The sequence below is a fragment of the Aquila chrysaetos genome, chromosome Z, assembly GCF_900496995.4.
Source record: "Aquila chrysaetos chrysaetos chromosome Z, bAquChr1.4, whole genome shotgun sequence".
NCBI lineage: Eukaryota > Metazoa > Chordata > Aves > Accipitriformes > Accipitridae > Aquila > Aquila chrysaetos.
In genome coordinates this window covers 16,379,715-16,402,528 of record NC_044030.1, presented here as the reverse complement: position 1 = coordinate 16,402,528, position 22,814 = coordinate 16,379,715, and the positions used below count along the sequence as shown (strand labels likewise).

The window sequence follows — 22,814 nt, the reverse complement described above, 5'->3', positions numbered from 1 at the left end:
CATCTTAAGAAAAATCCATCTTAGTACTTGTTTTGAATGAGGATAGGTTTGGGTGAGAAACCAAGTTCTGTGAGTGAACCTTCTCACTCTGATTTCATGGTGCTGGGGACGTGTGTGTAATTACTTGTCTGCCTCTCTGTCTTCTAGGAAAATCCTTGTGTAGCAAGTGTCAAAGCCAATTGCAAAGCTTGTGTGAGCAGATTGGAAACAGGAGGAGTATGCTTAATTTCACTGCCAGGATAGGGATCTGGTATAGGAGAGTGAAATCCTGGCTTTCAGGAGTAAGCAGCACGCTAACCTAGCTGTGACTAAAATATCTGTCTGCGTGCCTGGCTCCCAGCCATTGTGCAGTTGATGGACTTGTCAAAAGATGATTGCTGTCTTTGAGACCTGTCATGTTGATTTGTGAAGCTTCAGGACTGGTAGCAAATACACCCCTCCAAAGGGAGGAGAGGAGTAGAGATGAGGGAGCAGGCAAGATAGTGATGTGAACTTCCAACTGGGATAATGACTGCCTTGCTCCTACACACAATGTATGAAACTGTCCAAAGTAGCTGGACAGTTGCTGTCTCTTTCCCTGCTCTGCTGGAGGACTTCCTTGGATGCAGTAGCTCAGAAAGGCTGGGTGCTGAGTTCAGACTTTTCCTCAGGACATATCTTAGAATAAAAGGCAAATCACTCATCTGTTTTGTACATCTGTCTGAATTTAGAAGAACATCCTTGGGTGTTTTGCTATATCTTTGTTGTTGTGTTTGTACTTCTAAAGAAATTATCCTGTGTCCCTCTTGGGACACTGCCTCAGTGCAGCCTCTCAGCAGCAGCATGGCTTAAGGTTCTGTAACCTCTTCCAGGATCCCTTCAGAAGAAACATGTAGCAGCATCTTAGGACAATAACTACAGTGATTGAAAATTCAGCTTCAGGTCCATTACTAAATGTCTGAGGTTTCCATGGCTCTTTCCTATAGAAAGTGAGTGAAACAGCCGTGCTGGGCAGGAGAGAAGCATTTTAGAGTTGGTGCTATGCTGGCAGCTCCCATGTTTAATTTTTAAGTAGGTGGGTAATCATCTCCTTCTCTCTGCTGATAAGGCTATGTTTACTTCAAGGCTGTATTTTTGTTTAACAGATAATTTGAATACATCCATTGCGGAGACACATACTGTTGCCTCTGGCCCTTCTGCTGCTCATGTCAATGAAGTTCAAAATCGCATTAAGGAGATTCTGAGCAAGTGCAGCAGTGGTGTCTGGGTGTCAAAGATGCCACAGATCTACCGGGAAATGTACTGGGAGGAGCTTAGCACAGCAGTGCTCCGTCAGCTTGAGAACTGGCCTCATGTGTGCACAGTAAGTAATGAATATTATTTTTGTGGAAGATGCCAGTACTCTACAGATTTCTGAGTGTTCATTTGCCAAATGTTATTTCATATAGTCTGCGTTTCCTTTCACGTTCTGTAGCAGTGAAGAGAAAAAGAAAAAGAAAGAACCGCCCCCCCCCCCCCCCCCCAAATTGTAACAATGCCTTCGAAACAATGCCCCAAAAAATCACTGTTGGCTGGACTAGCATTGTTTTCGAGAAGAAAGGTCAGCCTCTGTGGCCTCCTGGAGCAAGGACTCTGGGTTGCTGAGTTGCCACCTTTGACTCCAACACTGACAACCCAAACAGTAGCTGATGACACTTGCTCTCCATGCCATGGTGTTTTTTCTCCCCATTGCATTTTATGCTTTTCCTTGTTGGTGGGTTTATCTCCTCTTAATCTATAAGCTACCAGCAAATCCTGTGTGAACAGTGTAGTAATTTTTCTATAGACTTTTCCACAGGTCTTTCTCACATCTTAAGTCAAGGTTATGGAATTTTGCTGTGTAAGTTGAGCTTATGATACAATAGATGAAAGTGAAGTGTGATAATGTTGGGGGGAGAGATTACAGCACAACCCCTTCCTGCCCTCCCCCCACTGATGTCTGTTACCTCTTGATCACCAGAGGAGTCTTTGTCCTTCATATTAGGAGCTGGTGTCAGGCTGAGCCTCCACTTACAGGTCTGCCACGCGAGCTGCTATCACCACTGGGTTAAGGGTCTTCAGTTGCTGTGCTTTTATCTCTTCTTCTGTACTCGTGGTTCATTTAGGGTATAATGCAGCTTTGCATCAAGGCTTTGTTTAGCTTTTCTTTAACAGGCCAGTCATATCAATGAACACTTTCAACTTCACCAGCATCTGTCAAACTGTAGCACCAGAAGGGTGTTGAAGTAATGAGAGTATCTGTCTGCTTGAAGTGACTTTTCATGTACATACTGCTAAGTATTTTCTTGTGTAATAACAATAAATGCCCCCCAAAAAGTTTCACTAAGATTAAATAATTGCTCTTCAGGAATAACATCATTTGCATGTGTGTATGGTATTCTAACACATACATGAATTGCATTTGTGACACCAGTAACGTATGCAGATAGCAGCAACTTGTTTTGATGGTTGATGATCGGTTCCTGTATTATCCATAGAGCAAGCGGTTATGTTTTGAGTTACTTAATTCATGCAACAAATTTTACTCTTTTTCATAGCTTACGTTCCAGACAAAATGTTACTGTTCATCTAGGGTCTTTGGTCTGTGTTCATTGTCCATTTGCTTGTTATCTCTTGGGTCTATCTCTTCTTTTTAGCAAGCAAATAGTGTAAATAAGCAGTCATTAAATCTGTGGAAACATTGTAATACAGCAGGCACAGAACAACAGCAATCAAAACTATCAAGTTGTCTTGGCACAGTCAGTCTTATTGTAGAGAACTGTTAATGAGCCTGTGAAGCCCGTCTCAGTTTACTGACTTATGTAAACCATAGTCATGGCACTGGCATGGAGAAGTTTCAACTGGGACCCAGACCTTCTCATATGAAGGCTACCATACATCTCTTAAATATAATCAGTGTTTATTCCTGGTTCAAACAAGTCATCTGCAGGTGTACAGCTCTGTAGATCCTTTGAAATGCCAGAGAGCAGACTGTACTCTTCAGTATCAGTAAAGATGCTCCCATGACTAATTTTTAATTATTTCTGCCTTATTGGGTACTTACACTGGGAGTGTCTGCCAGCCTCTGAATAACAGAAAAAATGCCTGGTGTTTCTCTCAGTACCATCTTAGAGACAGCACATACTCTTATTGAATGCATACTGATTGGTAGTAGCTTAGTTACAAACGAGCAGGCAGTAAATTTTGTAACATGCTTTCAGCATCTCCAGGCTCATCATTTGAGGACTCTGCTGTGGACAGTGTCACTTCTGAATAACTCATATTCCTAAACTTTTCTCTGAAAGGAAAGAATTTCATTTTTTACTCCTGGGAAATTATAATTTCTGTGTTTAGGTTACAACTATCAGTAATGGAAACTTTTCTTAATCTAGTGAGCCGAAGTCTCCAAAAAAATCACTGTAAGTTGCAGCTTGATGATCTTGTTTTCAGTCTTCACCTTTCAGGCAAGAGGACCTACTACAAAGGATTGAGGCTGACATTGTTCTCCATCGGTCTGTTACTTCTCTTCTTTAGGTTAGCTTGCTTGAACATCTTGCTTGTAACAATACATTTTGCACAGCTAAATGCAAACGTACAAAGAAATTATGTAGTGGCTAGCACTTGCACATTATAGCCAAACCCTAATGAGAAATTGGGCTGAGAATAAGTAGGCTAACAACCCTTATATAATACCCCAAAAGTCTTTGCTGTCCAGACAGGCTTCAGCCGGGAGAAGAAGAGTCTGCTTCAACAGCTCTGTTGGTCAGAGCTGCAGTGTCACTGAATGGTCTGCTTCCGACTCCAGCAAAACTAGTGCTTTGAAAAAAGTGATGACTGGTGGTGATCCTCCTACTTTCTTTTTTTTTTCTATCAGAATCTTATACCTTTCTGTTTGATGAATTACTTTGTCATGCATGTTTGAGCAGTTAGTGATCCCCGTTTTAGCCATCCTACCCCTGTCTCATTTCTTATCTTTCTGCAGATTTTTCTCACAAGTCTTTCTCACAATTTGGCAATTTCTTTAGAATTCTGAGCCAAAGTTATATAGCTCTGCTGTGTTTGGGCTCAGCCTTGAATCCTTGGGATGCGGGCAGCTGAACCCCTGAGGGAGAGAGAACATTACAACAGAGGTATGAGAGTGAGAGGAATGCACACTTGTAAACAAACAAGTTCGGGGGGGGGGTTGTTTGTTTGTTTTCCCCAAGTGAAAAATAACCCAAAAGTAGTAATAATTTTACCTTTGGTACTGGTAACATGTCTGGTGGTTCCCTTTGCAGTCTAATTATAAACCCCCTTACTGAGTGGTATGACCTTCAGAAAGGCAGGAAGTCATGGTGGGATTCCACAAAGGGGACACTTGGACACATGCTGGTCAGGATTGTACTAAGTGAGTTTGTAAAGGGTGTAAATACAGGTTGAGCTGGCTAATAATACAGGGTTGTTCAGGGTTATAAAGACCAGGGCTCTCTGAAGAAGTATGGAACTTCTTAATACCAGGTTGCTGGCCCATAAAATTGCAACTGAGACTTAACTACAGCAATGCACAGGAAGGACTCTCATTACATTAAAAAAATGTTTTTTTCTGTGTGGACCGTTAAGCTTGGGAAAAGAGATCTTGGCATATATAATCACTTCATGAAAATGTTGGCTCAGTAGGAAAAAATGCAAGTGATAAGAAGTACTTGAAAATGAATAGAATGGAATATTTCAGTTGGAAGGGACCTATCAACAATCATCTAGTTTAGCTGCCTGACCACTTCGCAGCTGACCAAAAGTTAAAGCATGTTATTAAGGGCATTGTCCAAATGCCTTTTAAACACTGACAGGCAGGGGGCATTGACCAGCTCTCTAGGAAGCCTGTTCCAGTGTTTGACCACTCTCTTGGTAAAGAAACGCTTCCTGATGTCAAGTCTGAACCTCCCCTGAGACACAGTCCTTCTCTATTCACAAATAGCAAGTCTAGGAGGGCATCTTTCCTAGTTGGCTCACTGAGTACTTGTGACAAGAAATTAACTTCAACAAAGTTCAGGAGTTTCCCAGACATGCTTGTCACAGCAGTATGGTATTCCCCGTTGATGTCTGTGAAGTTGAAATCTCCCAGAAGGACAAGGGATACCGATCGAGAGATTTCCGTAATTGTCTGTAGAATAATTCATTAGTGCTATCTCCTGGCCAGGCCATCAGGTAGTAGACACCCACTATGACATCTGCTTTGTTTTCCATCCCCCTAATCCTTGCCCAGAGGCTCTTAACTGCATCATCTCTAACTGTAGGGACTGTACAGTCAAATCTCTCCCTTACATACAGTACAACTTCTCCACCTCCCCTGCCCTGCCTAGCCCTCCATCCCAGCACTCCAGTTGTCGGACTGATTCTACCAAGTCTCGCTAATACCAATGACATCATAGCTCTGGGAACTGACCAATGCTTCCAGTTCATCCTGTTTGTTTTTCATACTGCGTGCATTGGTGTACAAGCATTTCAGATGTGCTCCTGAGCCCTCTGTGCTCCCAGGAGCAGTGTAAATGTTCCCGCTAGCATTGCCACCCTCAGGCAATGCCATGCCAACCCTTTGCATACCTTCAAGCTCTCCTGTTGGCATCCCCTTCTCCAGTGTTTCTATTTTAAAGCCCTCTCAATCAGTCCCACCAGCTTATGACCAAAGATGCATTTCCTCCATTGGGACAGATGGATCCCATCAGGCCCCGTCATATCTTGTGCCTCAAAGATTCTTCCATGGTTATAAACCCCAAAATTTTATTGGAGGCAGTAGTCCTAGAGTCAGGTGTTCGTATCTTGGCCTCATCTGTTTCGTCCCTGTTACTGGTAGGACTGAGGAAAATACTACCTGTGCTCCTGAATTTTTTAGCATTCTTCCCACGGCCCTGAAATCTCTTTTGATTGACCTTAGTCTTTTTGTTGCAACATCATTAGTACCCACATGAACGAGCAGGAGTGGATAATAGTCCAAAAGCTGTACTAAGCTATTCAGTTGCCTGCTGACATCTCTAATTCAGGCCCCAGGGAGGCAGCAAACTTCCTTGAAAAGATGGTCCAGTCTCTATTCTCATGAATAGAGAACAAAATAGCAAACACTGTACCCCTGGGGAAATGTGTAAGCACATGTCAAAATCAGATGTGCTCCTCCCATCTCCACCCGAAAAATACAGAAACAAAAACTCACTGAGAGATCAAGCAGAGCAAAAAGGTGATTCAGAAGGGTGACAGGTAAAGATAAGTAATGGATTTTGTACAAGCAACAGTTAAGTTAGATGATTTAGGTGGGGAAAGATGGAGGTATGGGCTGTAAAATAATAAGAGACCTGGAGAAGGTAAATGGGGAATGATCATCATCTTGAATTCAAAAGCAACTGAATACATTCACTGATGAACAGATGATCTATGGTCTTAGTCATCACGAACTACTTCATTCCAAAGAAACTGTCACTGACTGATAGTGCCTGAATGAACTATGGAGTATCCAGAATGGGAGGAAGAGGTATCACTATGTTTGTCCTATCCCCTATGCTTTTTCATAGGCACCTGCTATTGTCAAAGAGGATGTCAGGCTAGGAGCATCTTTGTTCTGACCCAGTACAGCTCTTCTAACATGCTGATTCAACCTACCTGTATGTAATTATTCTACAGCTGATCTCTTCCAGGCAGTCTTGGTGCTTCTTTGTAGTAGTGGCCCTTTTTCATGCTTATACATGAGCCCAAGAAGATGACAAAGTATGTCAGTCCCCTGTGTTTGTCAGGTGAAGCTGTCTTCTACCTTTTTCTCCACTTGTCTTCCCAAATTCATTCTTGCAGTTAGAAAAGAACAGCGAATAGCAGGCAGCCACCTTTTAATAGGCAGAAAGAAGGGATGCATGCTTCTAGACTTGTTTCCAGAGTTTTCTTGTAGTAATGGCTGCCTTAGTCTTTCTGTCTGGTTTCTTAAGGAGCTGGTAGAATAATAACACTACCATTCTGAATTTGGAAATTCCAGTTCGGCTGGAAAAGATATACTTGATTTTCAACAGCTCTAGAACAAAGGTGGTGTTCTTCATAAAACATCGTACTGGCTCTGACTACCTATCAGTTTAACCATTAATCTGTTGTCATCAGCAGCCAGTTTAATCTCCAGTAAGCTACCATTCCTCAGTCAGTTGTCTTACTGCTTTTTAATAAGCATATGGCTAGCGAATATGTAATACCTGAGCATATTCTTTAGTGCACTTAAGCACTTTGGTATTGTATTGGCTGATACTCGGTGCAAATGCTCCTTGGACTGGAGAACGTTTGCCTCGCTATTGTGAGGAGGAGGTTTTATACAGTAAAGGAAAGCTTAGTGTTCTTTGTTTCATCTCTTGGATGTCTGGGATGGTGCTGGGCAGATCACAAAGGCTGTCTGTCTTCCTGAAGATATGTAATTGGAAAAAAATCAGAGAAAAAAAGAAGGGGAAAATTGGTATGGGTTTTTTTGGTGGGGTTTGGGTGTTTGTGATTGGGTTTTGGTTTGGTTTTTTTAAGTAGTTATTACAAGTTGAATTGGTCATTACAAACAGGAAGGTAGAAGATATTTTCAGACAAGAATGGGACTTGCGTATGTTGCCTAGTTGACAGGTGGGATATTTGGGGGGTTGGTTTTTTTTTTTAACAGTATTGAGTTCTCAGAATATTCTTCATCTTTTACATTGTATAATAGTTGTGACTGTTTGCAGAAAGTGAAACTAAAGGCTTAGGAAGGTGGCAGGATCAGCTGGTAAACAGACTGACAGAAACAGGATTATGGCTGTTGTTTTCTGAACCTCTGTTCCTGGGTGGTATCCCCTCTCTTAACCAACTGGGTAGTACATACTGCTACATCTGGCAGCTGAGTCTTTACTGTAGTGTTCGTGAATTAAACAGGTCCACTCAGAGAAGAGAAGGATTGCCATAGTAACCAGCTGCATTCCTTAAGCAACTTTGGTTCTGTCAGGTTTTTACTCTCAAGGAAGGAATTTCTGTACCACGATTAAGCTGTGTGAAGCAAAAGTCATCATTCCAAACAGAGAAATGGACTTGAGAGAATAAAAAATACAGCTCTAATTATATGTAATAGATAGTGTGTTCTTATTAGCTGGAATGTACTTTGCACATGGAGGAGGTGACGGATGGGCTATCATGGCTGGTAGTATGTATAAATGAAGGCTTGCACAGTTTTACACAAACCCTATGAACTATCTCCTGCAGATGAACTCTACCATTATGATAGTTAGCTTTCTCTTGTCATGCTCATTGAAGAAATCAATGTTTGGTCTGACAGTTTGCTTTAGTGGGTATCTTAGTATGAGGTACAGAGCTACTAGTGATTTAGAATGGAGTTCAGTGAACAGAAGATGTGTTCTGCCTAAAATTTAACTAGATGTGTTGTATATTGTACAGCACAGGGCAAAATACAGTTAGTGTCAGCCTCACTGAGAAGCGGGTGTCACAGTATGTGTGGAAATGAGCCAGTTGAGGACACAAGATCCAGAATAACTTTGCTGTCCAAACACAGTGCTAGAACAGGCTGTTACTCAATATTTCTGAAGCTCAGTCTTACTGATGAGTGGTTAGACAACATGATGAGCCACCAAATTAAGTCAGACTCCATTTGACAGCATCTTTCCTTGTTCCTGCTTCACATACTGTTGCAACTCCTTGTGTGTTAAATCTTGCACTTCTCTGACCACTAAGGAAGACTTCACTGCATTATGAGGTGAAAATTAGTGCAGCCAAAAAGAACTGCTGACAAAGGTGTCTGCCAATCCTTAGTGCTGGCATAAGGATGAGGAATAAGGGCAGCCCTCCACAGTATGGGTTGTTAGATTGGCTGAGCTGGCTTATTGCATCACTTGTAACTGTGTTTTCAGAAGTGAAAAGACCCAAAAGCATGAGATACTGTGGAGAATAATTATCTTCACTGTGATGTGCAAGGTAATAAAGTGGGAGAGTAAGGAGAATGGGCAGAAGGGGGCAACCTAGACACTCCTGAACTTTGCAGAGCTTAACCACCCCAGCTCTGAGCACTAGCTGAACCTGAACAAGGGATATCTTGGCAAAAAGGATCCTTTAGTCTAACAGCAAAAGAAAATACAAAAATATGCCCAGTATGACTTGTGTTTTAACATTTCAGTTAAGTACAGAAGTAATGACTACCAGAAATAGAAAGGTTTCAGAGTCATTGTAGCATCTGAAAGTTTTCACTTCAGTTGAAGAGCTGAAAGTATCTTCTGTATTTGCTGTGAAGAATCCACCAAAATTTATTGTTGTCATTGCCAGTCTGAATATCATAACTGATCTTTTTCTGGACCCTCTTACTGAAACTGACATACCTGTCAGGATTAGTGACTGAAAAGGCTATTAAATCAGAAGCGTTTCAAAATGGTTTTGCCTTCCCTAGTATTATAAGAGGCCTGTGCTTTCTGAAGGTAGTTCTTAACATCCTGATAACTGAAATTCAACTGAAATTCAGAAGAACCGAGCCAGGTCTTCTAACATTGCATAAACATTTCACAGCATCATGGAATCACTGAGGTTGGAAGGGACCTCTTGAGATTATCTAATGCAATCCCCCTGCTCAAGCAGGGTCACCGTGAGCAGTTTGCCCAGGGCTGTATCCAGTCATATTTTAACAACGGACACTCTACTTTATCTGACTAGAAACTCTCATTTCAAGGAGGTATTTTCTTTGCTTCCTTCCTGGGAGGTATTGATACTTTAGGAGTTTGCCAGTGTGTCTGCTCTTTGATCATGACTGTACATACAATTAAACAAGACTTGGTGTTCTTTTGGTCATTCTGGCATCGCAAAGTGAATGCTTTCTTTTGATTATATATATTAGTGTAGTGGTTTACTTGTATGTTGTCAAGCACACATATACAAAGCTTTTGTCCTAGCAACACATACAGGAGCATGTCTGCCCTCATCCCCGCTATATGTGTATGTCAAAAGGAGTGGACTTGCTCTTCTTTTGCATTCCACTTGAATTACTCAATTGCAGTATCAGTATTGGGAATATTTTTTAATTTGAAGCTTTATTATTTGGGGCTCCAGCTTTTAATTTTTAAGAGCTCCCTCTGTTACTCAGGCCCAGGACAAACATGTTTTTCTTCTGTGCAGAATGAGTTCAGTCTCTGTTGCCCTGATAATACATTCTGACAGCTGTTGACTCTACTTTATGCTCTCTAAGGGAGAGGTGACAGCAGGCATGCTGTGCTTGCAAAGCAGGCCTGCCAGCCGTACTAATGGGAAGTACCTTGCAGGCAAATCTATAAACTCAGCTGGAAACCAAGTTGAGATATTTGTATTAAAGAAGATGTGGCTGTTTTGAAGTGCTGCTCACAAGTGAAGCTGTTTGCTTATAATTAAAAGTTTCTGTCGTATTGTGCATCCTTGAAGGTGTCTTGGCCATAGCACTGTCTGGAGGAGTCTGTTGCATCTTGAACATTAACTTCTACACAAGAAATAGTAGCCTGATGATGTCCACCTGAGCTTATTTATACTAAAGTAAACTGAAACAACTTACTGAAATGCATTTTTCTGACTCTAAATCGTTTGCTCAGTCAGCATATACAGTCTCTTCAAAACACAGCTTCAATGCCTAGAAAACCTCAGAGCTATTATTGGAGTTAAGAGGCTTAAAGGTCTCTAAGGATCTTCTCTCTTTAGTCTACTGCCAGTCTTTAGTGTGTAAGGTTTAATAGTCCTGTCAGCTAAAATTTATTCCTCTCTGTTGCAGCACTAGTTAAAAAGAGCTAGCTAAGAGAAAGGGTGCATAAAGGTAGATCTCTGCATCCAGCTTCTTTCAGGATGAACTGCCATACGTTCCAACACAGCCTTCTCAAACAGGTTGCTGTCCTGATAATGCCAAGTATTTTCTGGAGCTAAAAGTTTCCTTGGCTGGTCATTTAAAAAAATTCCTTAATCTTGTGCATTGACACTTGGGACATCCTTATCAATTCCTCTGTATCTAGGATGTCATTACCTGACAAGGTGGTATGCCCTGATCTTTTCTGTGGGTCACTTGATATACTTTGGTCTCTTAACTGTATATCAAAGCCTTTGCAAGGCTTTGATAAGTTTGGGTTTTTTATTTTTAACCAAGCTCCTTTCTTCACCTGTGGTTCAAGAGGCACAGTAAGATTCCTGATGCCAGATGGTCCAAATGTAGTTTCTTCCTGTCATGAATCATTGAAGACATCTTTGGTTCTTCTAGGTTGCATGGCCAGACATGTTTTGTCATCTCTTACATCAAGCTGACTAGCAGAGATGCTTAAGAACTTGGTGAATGTACCAGTGGTACATTGAAGTTCTTTATAGGATTTGTTTATATTTTATCCTATAGTAGATACGTATTCTTTAGTAAATGGATGTCTGTAGGACACTACCTCTCCTTTCTCCCAATTAAGAGGGGATGTCTCCTTGGTTTAGCGAGCCTACTTGGAAAGACTTGAGTCTTAAAGCTTGTGGACTCATTCACATGAATTCAGGGAGCTGAGGTTTGTTAGATAGGTTTGTTTGCCTTCTCATGTCTTATTCTTGCAGAAAATATTACTACTTTGGTTTTCACTGATAGAGAAGGATTCAGACATGCCACCGTGAATGCATGAGAATTCTCTAACATGGTTAATATTTTTTTTATATCTATGAAAACTATTTCCTTTGTGTCAGTTTTAGATAGCACATGTGCTAGTGTTCGTGGAAGTTGACCAAGACCTATTCCCAAGAACCGTTTGATACCTTGCTTTTGCACCAGACTAGACAATGTGATGCACAGCAAGTGTATGGAAATGCACTTGTGTAGTAACCCTTAGGTGGTGTTGCTCACTCTCTCAACTCAGATCACCATGTGGCAATTTGGGCTGAGTGTGAAGAGGTGCACATAGGAGAAAATACATGGCTCTTGACACAGTAATGACCATTTTTTTCAGTTTTTTCAATGTATTGTAACTAAATGTTCTTGTCTTGTTAATGTTATCTTGATAATGAGTGACATGTATTATTCTTGTTATGTAAAATAATACTTAAAGCCTTCTTTGTTATGCTTCTGTTATATGTTGCTAAGACAGAACAGCAAAGAATGACTTTAGCAAGGTTTGTAAAGTTCTGATGGGTATGGACATCAATATCGTAAAGGTAAATGCCACCCCTGAGTAGTAGCAAGTAATTCAACTACTCAATGTTTTGTTCATTGATCTGACTCTGAAAAGGACTTTGGTGTAATGTGGACTCGGGAAACTGATGAGTTGTTTCCTCTGAGGAAGGAACATCAAGGTGGAGCTACATAAACCTTAATAACTTTTCTTTATTGCAGGAGTTGTTCTTGCTTTGCGACCAATGTGAAAACACTGAGAGCTTTCGTTACGTCGATTCTACATAGATATTACTGCTAAGCTAAGCTACAGTTAGGTTGACCTAGGTTGAAACTGCATCACATTAGGAAGTGGAATTTTATTGTGAGTTTATTTCTACGGTTCTCAAATGGGTGCTTTCAAGGTTGTGACTTCAGACCATGTGAGACGCTTATTACTGAACTTAGCAACAGATAGAGACATACGGACTGGCAAAATGTCTGGGTCTGGAGGGAGACTGTGGGCATGGTTTAAAATGGCCTAATCAAATCTATTATGAAATTTGTTATCCAGAAATTTCTTCCTTAATTTCAGAACTTCTTTAAAGAAAAAAAAAAATTCACTGAGCATGACAGCAGATAGCCTTTACAACACTGCCTGACAGGTGTCCTCTTGTTTCTGAAGTATACAATCAAATCCCCTTTCCCTCAGTAAACTGAGACAGAAACTTTTGTTTGTGATATGAGTAACTGTGTGGAAGATCAGGGGGGTTAATGTGCAAAAGACCTAAGTTTGTGGAGTGTGTCATCATCTTCTGGTCCTTCTAGAAGAAAAGAGAGACTGTACTTCTTTGGAGGCAAGTCAGAGTTGAATTGCATAGATTAGGTATTTGTCCTGTACTGATGTAGTCATATGTGTTTGGTATCCTTCAAAATGGAGGAGGAAGCATTACAAGAAATACTACCCTGTAGTAACTGCCTCAAGCTTAGTTCCCTGTGGATGTCCACTTCAAAGTCTGTATAAAATGCATGTTATAAAAATGTAATTGGCAAGATTATTTAGACTTAGAGATGCAATTGATTATTGACTCTACTTTTTGTTTTCCAAGGTGGAGAAAGTACACAGGGGTGATCAGATGGATGGGCTTCTTTATCCTGCTAAGAAAATACCACCGATAGCAAAAAGTGATACAGAGCAAGAAAAGGCATCTGAGAATGTTACTTCTTCAAAAGTAGACCCTTTGTTAAAACCAAATATAGACACCAGACCTGGATCGCTTAGTAGTGATTTCAAGCAGAAAGTTGTCAACATCTTGCTGAAGTACTCCAGTGGTCTTTGGGCTAATGCACTTCCCAAATTGTACCAAGACACTTACCAAGTAAAATTTCCAGAAGACATTCTAAATAATCTAGAGTTGCTCTCAGATGTATGTGTAGTAGACTATGTATCTGAAGTCCCGAGAAAGGCCATCCTCTATGCTAAACCCCAAAGACGCATTGATGAAAATCTAAATGTCACTGAGAAAGTCCAGAGGCATGATGGTGTGAAGGCCACAGCTGAACAGCAATGTGAAGAATCCAAGGACCAGTATCCAGAGAACATAACTGTTCCTCCTCTAATCATTCCATCGGAAGGATCTGTGTCCGTCATGGTCTTAGAACTGAAAAACACTAATGAGGTTCTAATTAGGCAAGTTTGTACTTCAGAATCTGTCTTTTTTGCTTTATTTATAAATCCACATATTCATATTTTGCAGGTCTGCCATAAGAGAACAGATGAACAGGAGGTTGCAGGAATTTGTTATTTACTTATTTGGATAATAAAACTCAAGATTCTTTTGTGTGCTTAAATGGAAGTTTTCTGAAACTTAGTGCTGAGCTGATCAGTTCTATCATTAGCTTGTCTGAGACAGCAGATTTGACTTGCAATTGGAAGTCTTCTAAAAATAACCCTATTGTAACACATAGTAGTAGTCAGATATTGCTGCAATACTTATTAAAATATCTTTTACTTCTGTAACTGACTTACTACTAACTAGGTGTGACTTGAGTGTGTTCAGATTACACTGCAGTTTTTCACTTTGGGGGACAGAGGAGCTTCCATCCAACAATAAACTACTAGTGCTTCTTAGTTTGGTTGCTAGTCAGCCCAGCCTTAGAGGACAGTGTAAGAAGTGGATTGTAGTGGCCACCTTACATATATGTTGTTGTACTGTTTCAGGAAATACCATGATAAGCTTTCTATACATCATTGTTGGGATAAAACATGCAGATCCTAGCAGTTCTTTAAAACTTAAAAAACCCAACCAACCAAACAAAAAAAACCAAACACTTTTTAGAGGATATTTCATTTTGAAAATTATTTCAAATCGAGCCTAATCTTAAAAAAATTTTATGTCACTTCAAAGGATGAATTGAACAACTATGTGGTAGCATACTATATTGACAGCTCTGGGTTTTTTTCCCGTAGTTTCTGCAGTTTCAGTTTTGATTAGATAGTTTCAGTCATTCCCAGAGGTCCTGATCAGGATCAAAATGAGTATGTGTGCAGTTTACTTACAGATCCTTTTACTATGAAACTAATACCCTGTTCCTCATTGCTGGTTGGCAATATGCAATGCACTAGCCTTAAGGCTGAAATTTAGATATCCTTTTTCTCTCTAGCTATCAGTAATGTATTGGAATACTCAACCTTGAGCTTTCTTTATGTGTCAGTTCACTGTTTTAGTTCCCTGAAGTCATGGAATCTTAATGGCTGATAATCTCTAGTGAAAATCCCCATACTTGGGGGTTATGAGAGAAATTCTCATTTGAGAATGTTGCCATCTTTGTTTTAGCTGCTAGCACCATTCCTATATTGTGCTTTTTCTCAGATAAGCTTTTTTGTGCATTGCTTATACATTTATTTTGTATGCTGGTCTTACCACAAAGCATAATGTAAGGCAAGATTCTTCATCCATCATTAACATTTGTACTATTTCTGGCTGGATGAGTCAATAATTTTAGCAAAGAACTCACAAATTCCAGCTGTGTCTGAGCCTCAGCTTAAAAAAAAGAAATCACAGAAGGAAGAATACATCAAGGAAAAGAGAGGCTTTATGTTTTAGATTGTTCCTGCAAGAGCTCTGTTTGAATTTAGTCTAAGACATGAAAGATGGTGAAGATGAATAGTGCCGGGAGAGACAGCCAATTTAAGACACGTAGTAATCTGTATGTAGAGATACTGAAACAGTTAGACACAATGCATATTGCATGTTTTGTATTGGGAAGAGCAGGAACAAATTATCTGTCTCTTACCTCCGGCTTGCTATGCAGGTGGGACTTAACTCTGCAAAACTTTTTCCTTCTCACTGTATCCCTTTTAATTCTGGCCACATTGATAACTTGCTGTATATGTGGAGTAACAAATCTTAGCTTTCTAATCTGTTACCTTAAGGATGTTTCCACTAATTATTTGGGGGAATTCTTCAAGTTCCATGGATTAAAACACCATATGACACTGATGAGCTGAGGGTGATCGTGTTAAAATTTCTGTAAAGCAGCAGTTCCCAAATTTTGGACATTGGTTCTTGGACAATATTAAAGTTTCTGAATTTGTCAGCTCTGTGTAGGTACATGGTGGTGATTAGTGGTTTCTTGGCCCTAGATACAGAAATGACTATTTAAGGTTATCTATGTACTTCATGGGCTAGGTCATTTATCTTCAAGGTGAAACTAGCCCTGATGGGAACGGTTTTTTGCCATGACAGGAAAATGTTCATGTAGATGTATAGGAAGGAAACAATGCATGGACTCACCTTTCCCATGCATGTACTAGCAGTCACTTTCTTCTGATCTACACAAGAACCCTGTAGCACCTATTGGTTGATGTTGATTTTTGCAGGATCAATAGAATCAAGATTCCTCTTTCTGCCTTAGGAATAGAGCAGTATTTCTTTACTTTCTTTGTGTGTGGCTAAATGTTGTTTGGCTGAGACCTTTCAACTGCAGTACTAATTAAGACAAAGCTGGAAGGTTTGGTGCTATTTCATTTTTGAGACATGGTACAATTCTGTAAGAGTTCTTATGCAGTCAGAATGAAAGTGAGGTGATAGAAACACTCCGAGATACTCACTCCACATTTACAACAGTGCAATTGAAGGCAGAGATGAAACACTAGGTGGTATATTTGAATTCTTACAAGAAATAATTAATGTTTTATTCTCAACTACCTTGAGTTTCTGTGCTACAGCTCGGATAGTTTTTTCCCCTCTTCTTTTATCTTTTTGAATAGACAAAATTTTATAGCTTGTTTCACTATGGAAGCATACCCCTCTGTTCCTTTCACAATGAAGCAGCAAGCTTTACTTGACCTGTGAATTGGTTCCAGTTGAGACTAAGAATGGTGCTGAATGCACACTGGCAGTGTCTGGCCACCTGCACATAGACTAGTCTCTAACACACTTTTTTGAGGTTTTTGTCCAAGGTTCTTTTCTAGAGTCTGAAAATAATTTTTCAATTGCCTTTAAGCAGCCAAAAACTTCTTCACTATGATGCTCACCTATTACCAGAAAATAGTGAGGCAGGAAATTCTAAAAGATTCTTCTACTTTCTGTTAAGATACTCCTACTGTCTGTTAAGTGCCTTTATTAAACAAATGTTAAGAAATAAACTTTTAAGTAGCATGTATGTGACTGTCACCCCACTCCTTGTCCATTATGAAGTAGATGAGTGCTTACATTGAAACAAAAAGGCTGTCATTCTGAAAATCAATATATAATTGGATGGTGAGGTAGCAGGCTATCTTTAGGAAAATGAGGGTTTGCTGGAATGTGATCAGATTTAACTTAATCTTTATAATAAAGTTAGAATAGTATGTCATAATACACTATCTGCACTAATCCTGGGCATATCGCAGACCTTCAGTATACACCTAGATTTTCATAGGATGATAATCTAAACTGTGTGGTAGAAATGATCAGTATTAATCACTCTATGAACAAGTTAAAACAGTAGCTACTAATACAAATTTGGGAAGAAGTTTTCCTTTTGTCTGCTCTAATCTGACTTGTTTCTGCAGCATTCAGAACTTCCCATTTGGAGTTTTCATAAGTTTATATACTTTATTAAAGAAGATCTGTGCAACACAAACTGCTTTAATATGAACCATTAGGTCAGCAGCCTAATATCAGGATTGTTCTGAAGGCTGAGAGTAAACAGCACGTGGTTTGACAGCTGGTTTGTAAACTTATTTTAGATGCCTTGGTTTTGATCAACCTTAGTAAAAACCAGATTAAGCTGGTGTTTGTTAATGACAGAGTAACTTCAGAGATGATGTATTAGTTCTCTTTTATACTTGGTCCCAGATACTACTCTGCTGTTGTGGTCAAGTTGCTCTACATGATTGTAATAATCAAGTAAGAGCTCTTACTAAAAATCTAGTTGAGCGTGTTAGATTATACACTGCTGGACCGCATTTAGCTGTCAACAAAAGTACTAAATTTTATGTCAGTTACTTTTCTATAGCCCTGTTAATGGGAAAAGAGTTTGGATACTGATGTGCTTAGAAAATGTACGTATCTATAATTTACTCATATTCATATATGCATATAAGTGTTCTTAGGTTTTTATTCAGCTTTTTTGAAGTTGCATCCTAACTCTTGTGGTGGTTTTTTGTTTTTGTTTTGTAAAATACTGTAGGTATGTGGGCAAAGATTATTCTTCCGCCCAGGAACAAATGGAAGATGATATGAAAGCATACTATAGTCAGAATAGTACAGTGTCACTAGCTCAGTCTCTGAGTGTTGGGCAACTTGTTGCAGTACACGCTGAAGAAGACGCCTGGTTGCGTGCTCGGATAATTTCTCTAGAAGACAACAGAATAAAGGCAAGCAATTACTTCTTCTGGCACTTGGAGAAAGACTTGAAACACTCTTGGTTTTTAGGTACACAGTCAATGCCTAAATATGCTGCACTAGCATTCTCTATTGCCCTGAAGTACTTCTATTTTCAATTATATGAGAAATGAAGACTTTTTTGAAGTTATGTGATTGCCAAAATTAAATGGTTTTTCAGGTTTTTTTCCATAACTAGTTTGAGTTTTGGGGGGTTGTTTGGGGTTTTATATGGGGTTGGGCCCTATAGCACTTTTGTACTGAAAATGTACCTTTGATAGTCTTAGGAGGAATGGGTGTAGTAGCACTATTTGGAGTGGGACAGAGGAAGAGAAAGGGAAGAACAAAATTCGCTTGCTGATAGATCATGTTTGAAGTCTTGTACTGAAGTACAAATTACACGCACTAAATAGCAAGACAATGAGAAGGATGTAATTGTGTTCCCTTCCAGGCAGATCTAGTATTCTGGGAGTTATATGTAGTGTACATTTTAGTTAAAACCCATCTGAGATTATTTAACTTCTCTGTTAAACTTCTCCTGGGCCAAGCAGACTCTTCGTGCCATCTGGCAATAAAACCAGAACATATGATAGAACTGTAAAAAAAGTTTCAAACCTCTCAATTATTTCTTGCCTAGTCAAACATTAATGATACCTTTTTTTTTTTTCCTTCCCCCAGTTAGGTGACTTTTTACGCAGGTCTGCTTAACATACTTCTGAAGTAGATCCATTTCATAAACCTTTAGATATCACATGTATTAGAATTGAGGTTTTTCTGAAAGTAAGTGTGGTACCCTTCAGCTGGAACTTGGAGGAGGGTGTCAGAACTCAATTTTGTGAAAGATTGTTTGGTTTAGAGAAGTGGCAAGGACATCGGTAGCAAGCTTGCCTCTAACTTCTGTCTAGCTAGAGCTATCAGGCAAAAGAAGGCTACTGCTTTATTGCAGCATTTGCTGATTATCCTCTGACACAGCATTCAGACTCCCTTTTCAATGTTTGGTATGCAGACATTTTGCATGATAGAGTTTAGAAAAAAGTTGTAAAAAGTCTTGTCAAAGCCTTCTTTTCTCACTTTACCTCCAATTACTTGCTGCCAATCAGCAGTTTTCCTACTGATTTCCTGCATTGATTGTGGTATTTGTATCAATGTTACTATAAGCATAAATCAAAATTATTCTCTTAATGCAGTAAAAACAAAAGGCAAAACATAGAATGGCACTTAAGTGGTATTTGATGTTTCAACACTTTCAAAACATTACAAATAAAAATTGCCACTTTATTACCTTTCTTCATGTGGTTTGAGGTAATATATGCTGAGTCCTTCCAGCACTGTTCCTATTAAGAGTTGAGATTCTGTGGAACAGTTGGAGAGGATGGTTTTACAGAGATCTTGAGAAGAAGACTTCCCCTGAAAACTCTGAATATTCAAGCAGTGAAATAAACCTGAGATTAATGGCATTACATACTACTAAATTAGTGAAAAGTGATTTGTCTGTAGCTGCACAGAGCACGTGCTATCTGAATACATTTTCCCTAGCCTCAAGAAAACATGCATACAATTATATTCATGATCTTGTGCTTTTATTCTGTTTTCCATTATCAGGTATGCTATGTTGATCATGGCTTCAGTGAGTTTGTTGAAAGCAACAGTGTGTACAAACTACAGAAGCAGTTCAATTCGCTTCCATTTCAAGCTGCAAAATGTAAACTGGCAGGTAAGAGAAAGCCAGTGTTGACTATACAGCTTACTGTTCCACTATTTATGGATTGAAATGTCTCAGTCTGGGGGTTTTGATGCTTGTTTGTAATAACTGTATGTATGTTAGATTTTGTCCAAGTCAGCTAGTCTAAGCAGACACAGATAGGCATGGAAAGAAAGAAAAGGAAGGAAGGAAGGATGTGAAGGAGAGTTTATAAAGAAACCTTGATATTAGAAGACCTTGATATCCAGTGTCTCTGTAATGGAGCTTAGTTGTTTCTGCACTCAGCTTGGATGTCTTTGTTCCTTTAATATATGTGAGCCTAAAGAAATCTAAGGAAATGTTTGCTGTTGTGTGAAGCAATGTACTAGCACAACTCCTTTTTCCACAAATGATGCACATCTGTTGGGGCCAGGCTGGGCAATATTCCTAAATGTGATCCTGTTTAGTTATTTTAAAGTGATCCTTCGCCTTTCAGTACTTGCATATTTGCAGACTTCCTAGAGTCTGCTGGAAATTACTTACCTTCTGAAAACCGGTAGGCATTTCTAACTTTTTAAAAATAGCTTATTTTAAATATATAAAATTGCCATGAATGAACTTTTGTTTGTTTTTTTTAATACTTGGATGCATTCTTTTTTCTCTACACATTTGTCTTGACTCTTTCTGAAGAGGATCTTTTTCTTCCCCCCCCCCCCCCCCCAAAGATGGCTTTCTGTGTTAAAAAGGTGGAAATTAAGCAGAATGTGAGTAGGGGTGCACTACAACTTTCCTGCTACATCCTGATTCCTGGAAAGATTCCTGTTGTGAACACAGACCTGGTTATTATTTTTCCCTTTGAATACAGTGATACATAAAAAGTATGGTGTGTCTTACAGGACTGGAAGTCTTCTGTGATGATCCTGTCCTAGTAAAGACTGTGGAATCGCAGACATGCTCCAAGATATTTGCTGTGGAAATACTGGAAAAGAGTGATATTCCTCTTCTTATTCTCTATGACACTTCTGGAGAAGACGATATCAACATCAATGCTACTTGTCTGAAGGCTTTGTATGACAAGTCCCTTGCATTGCACCTACAGGTACCATTTTGCTGTTTCCTTCTTAATTCATTAAAAATCACTGACTGCTAAGGTCTTGGATGGACAAAAAACAGTACTCAGAAATATTCTAAATTTGTGTGTGTGGTTTTTTTCCCCCTTTCTTGTCAAAATCTTCCCGTTGCAGGTAGATGCACTATATACAAATGTCAGAGTAACCAGTGTTTTCTCTGACGGAAGCCTGTATTGCCAGGTGCCATCTAAAGGCTTGTCTAGACTTTCCGAAATCTTGCAGAAACTAGAAGACTACTTCCATTACAAGGTAGGTTCTATGGTGAGACAAGTGGTGAAGTCATGTAGCCTTTCTTCAGAGTGTACCAATCATTTTCCTTGCACGTAAGTTCAAGTTTCTGAGGTAGCCATAGACTATTCAAAAAGGCTATAGATTATCTTCTGAGTTTTTTGGGATGCATCCTTCAGCATGAAGAGTGTCTTTTGATGCTTTCTTGTTCACAAGCTGTCTCTAAGGCTTCAGTAACTACTTTTAACTTTCCTTGAATAGTTAGAACAGTAACAATATGTCTCATAATGGGAAGCTTCCTATGGAAACTGCATCAGATTGGTATAAAGCGTGTAGAGATAACTGCCATAGTGTTTTTTCTGGAAGTTTTACTGACATGATGGTGTTGAGGTGTGTAAACAGCCTGGCCCACAGCACACCGTGCAAAGTGACACTAAAAGCTGTGTAACCAAGGTCTGCTCTTTTTAGCCTGGCTTCCTTGGAAGTTCGATGGCTTTGATCTGGTCTGCTGCATATCTTGTCCTTGTACTCTTAGCTTTTGATTGTTGTGGCTAATTTCAACTAGAACTGATGTATAGGAGCCATTTTCAAAAGCCTTAAGTTGCTTTAAAATAGGCATGTGGCAAAGAAGTCTGACATTGCACTAGCCGTTTACAGACACATGCAACAACCCTTACTAGACTCAAGAGAATTTGTACAAAAGGGAAGAGATCTTAATCTGATTTATTAAACATTCAACTGAGTCTTAGAGAATGAAACCATGAAATGCAGATCCTTGAAGGTCCTGTTAGAACTGCTGCTTGTGAAACTACTTCATCAAAGTGTTTTTAGGTATAGAAGCTGAGCTTTAGACCTGTTGTGGAACAGACACCATCTGGAAATACTTTATATTGAACATGTCTCAGTTATCAAGATTCAGTTTCATGCAAGCCGAACACTGAAGGAAGGCATTGAGAACCCTGAAAGATTTAGCAACACAAAGGCAGGCAGCCAGACAGGTACTTCAAAAGTTCAGATTTTCTGGACAGAGTGTATGTTTGGTTGTTGTTGCTATCAAACAGAGACCTTGACATTCAGAAATTTTTAATATAAATCTGTATATGGGGGTGAAAGAAGCAATCCTGACTTTGCAGCTTATCTTGAGGGTTTTTATCTTGCCTGAGAATTTAAATTAAGGTGTTGATGGATCTTCAAATGGAGTTTCTTCATGCTTTTTATAGTGGAGCTATTGTCTTGTTATGTTATTTAGGATCATCATGGTGAATGTTACCGCCATGAGACTTTCATTTGAGTCAGTATTAAATTTGCTTTGTTAAATACCGCAACAAATGATGTGTTCTAGAATATGAGGTAGGAGCTTCTTCAGATTTCTGTCACAGCTCTAAACTGCTCTTGCTTTTCAGAACATTAAAGTAATGATTGGTGATTTCATATTCTGTGTTTCCAAATGTGGCTTTTTTCCCCTGGCACTTTATATTCTCCTAGTTTCCCTGTAAGATACACAGCTTGGAATTAAAACTTTACCAATCGGGGAAGCTTAAAACAGCATGGTAAGAATTGCTTCTGAGGCTAGAAAGAGACTTTATATTTGAAACAGAGGTTTTTGCTTCTCAGAACAGTTTATTCCATGTGTGGCTTTTGAAATGGTTAGTTGAATGCCAGATAGTAATAGCTCCATGCTTTTTAACTTATGTTTTTATATTTGCAGCAGACATCTGACTTTAATGTATCGCTACCTTTCTGTGGCAAAATCTGCTTGTTTCCTTCCAAAGGAAAGTGGGCACGTGTAGAGGTAAGAAGTATTCAGAGAACAGCTACAGTTTTCC

The 22,814-nt window shown here is 39.4% G+C and overlaps 1 protein-coding gene across 5 annotated transcripts in view; it reads left to right on the top strand.

Moving 5' to 3' along the window:
• The window catches only part of TDRD7 (tudor domain containing 7), a 51,711-nt gene that overhangs the window by 22,375 nt on the left and 6,522 nt on the right, over window positions 1-22,814 (top strand). For 4 of the 5 annotated variants that reach the window (XM_030004124.2, XM_030004123.2, XM_030004120.2 and 1 more), the window contains exons 6-12: window positions 1,125-1,342; window positions 13,186-13,766; window positions 17,756-17,942; window positions 19,552-19,663; window positions 20,527-20,729; window positions 20,875-21,009; window positions 22,697-22,780. In XM_030004124.2, the coding sequence (XP_029859984.1) occupies window positions 1,125-1,342; window positions 13,186-13,766; window positions 17,756-17,942; window positions 19,552-19,663; window positions 20,527-20,729; window positions 20,875-21,009; window positions 22,697-22,780 (1,520 nt within the window). The remainder of the gene's footprint in view (window positions 1-1,124; window positions 1,343-13,185; window positions 13,767-17,755; window positions 17,943-19,551; window positions 19,664-20,526; window positions 20,730-20,874; window positions 21,010-22,696; window positions 22,781-22,814) is intronic. The other variant, XM_030004121.2, reaches the window with a different exon arrangement.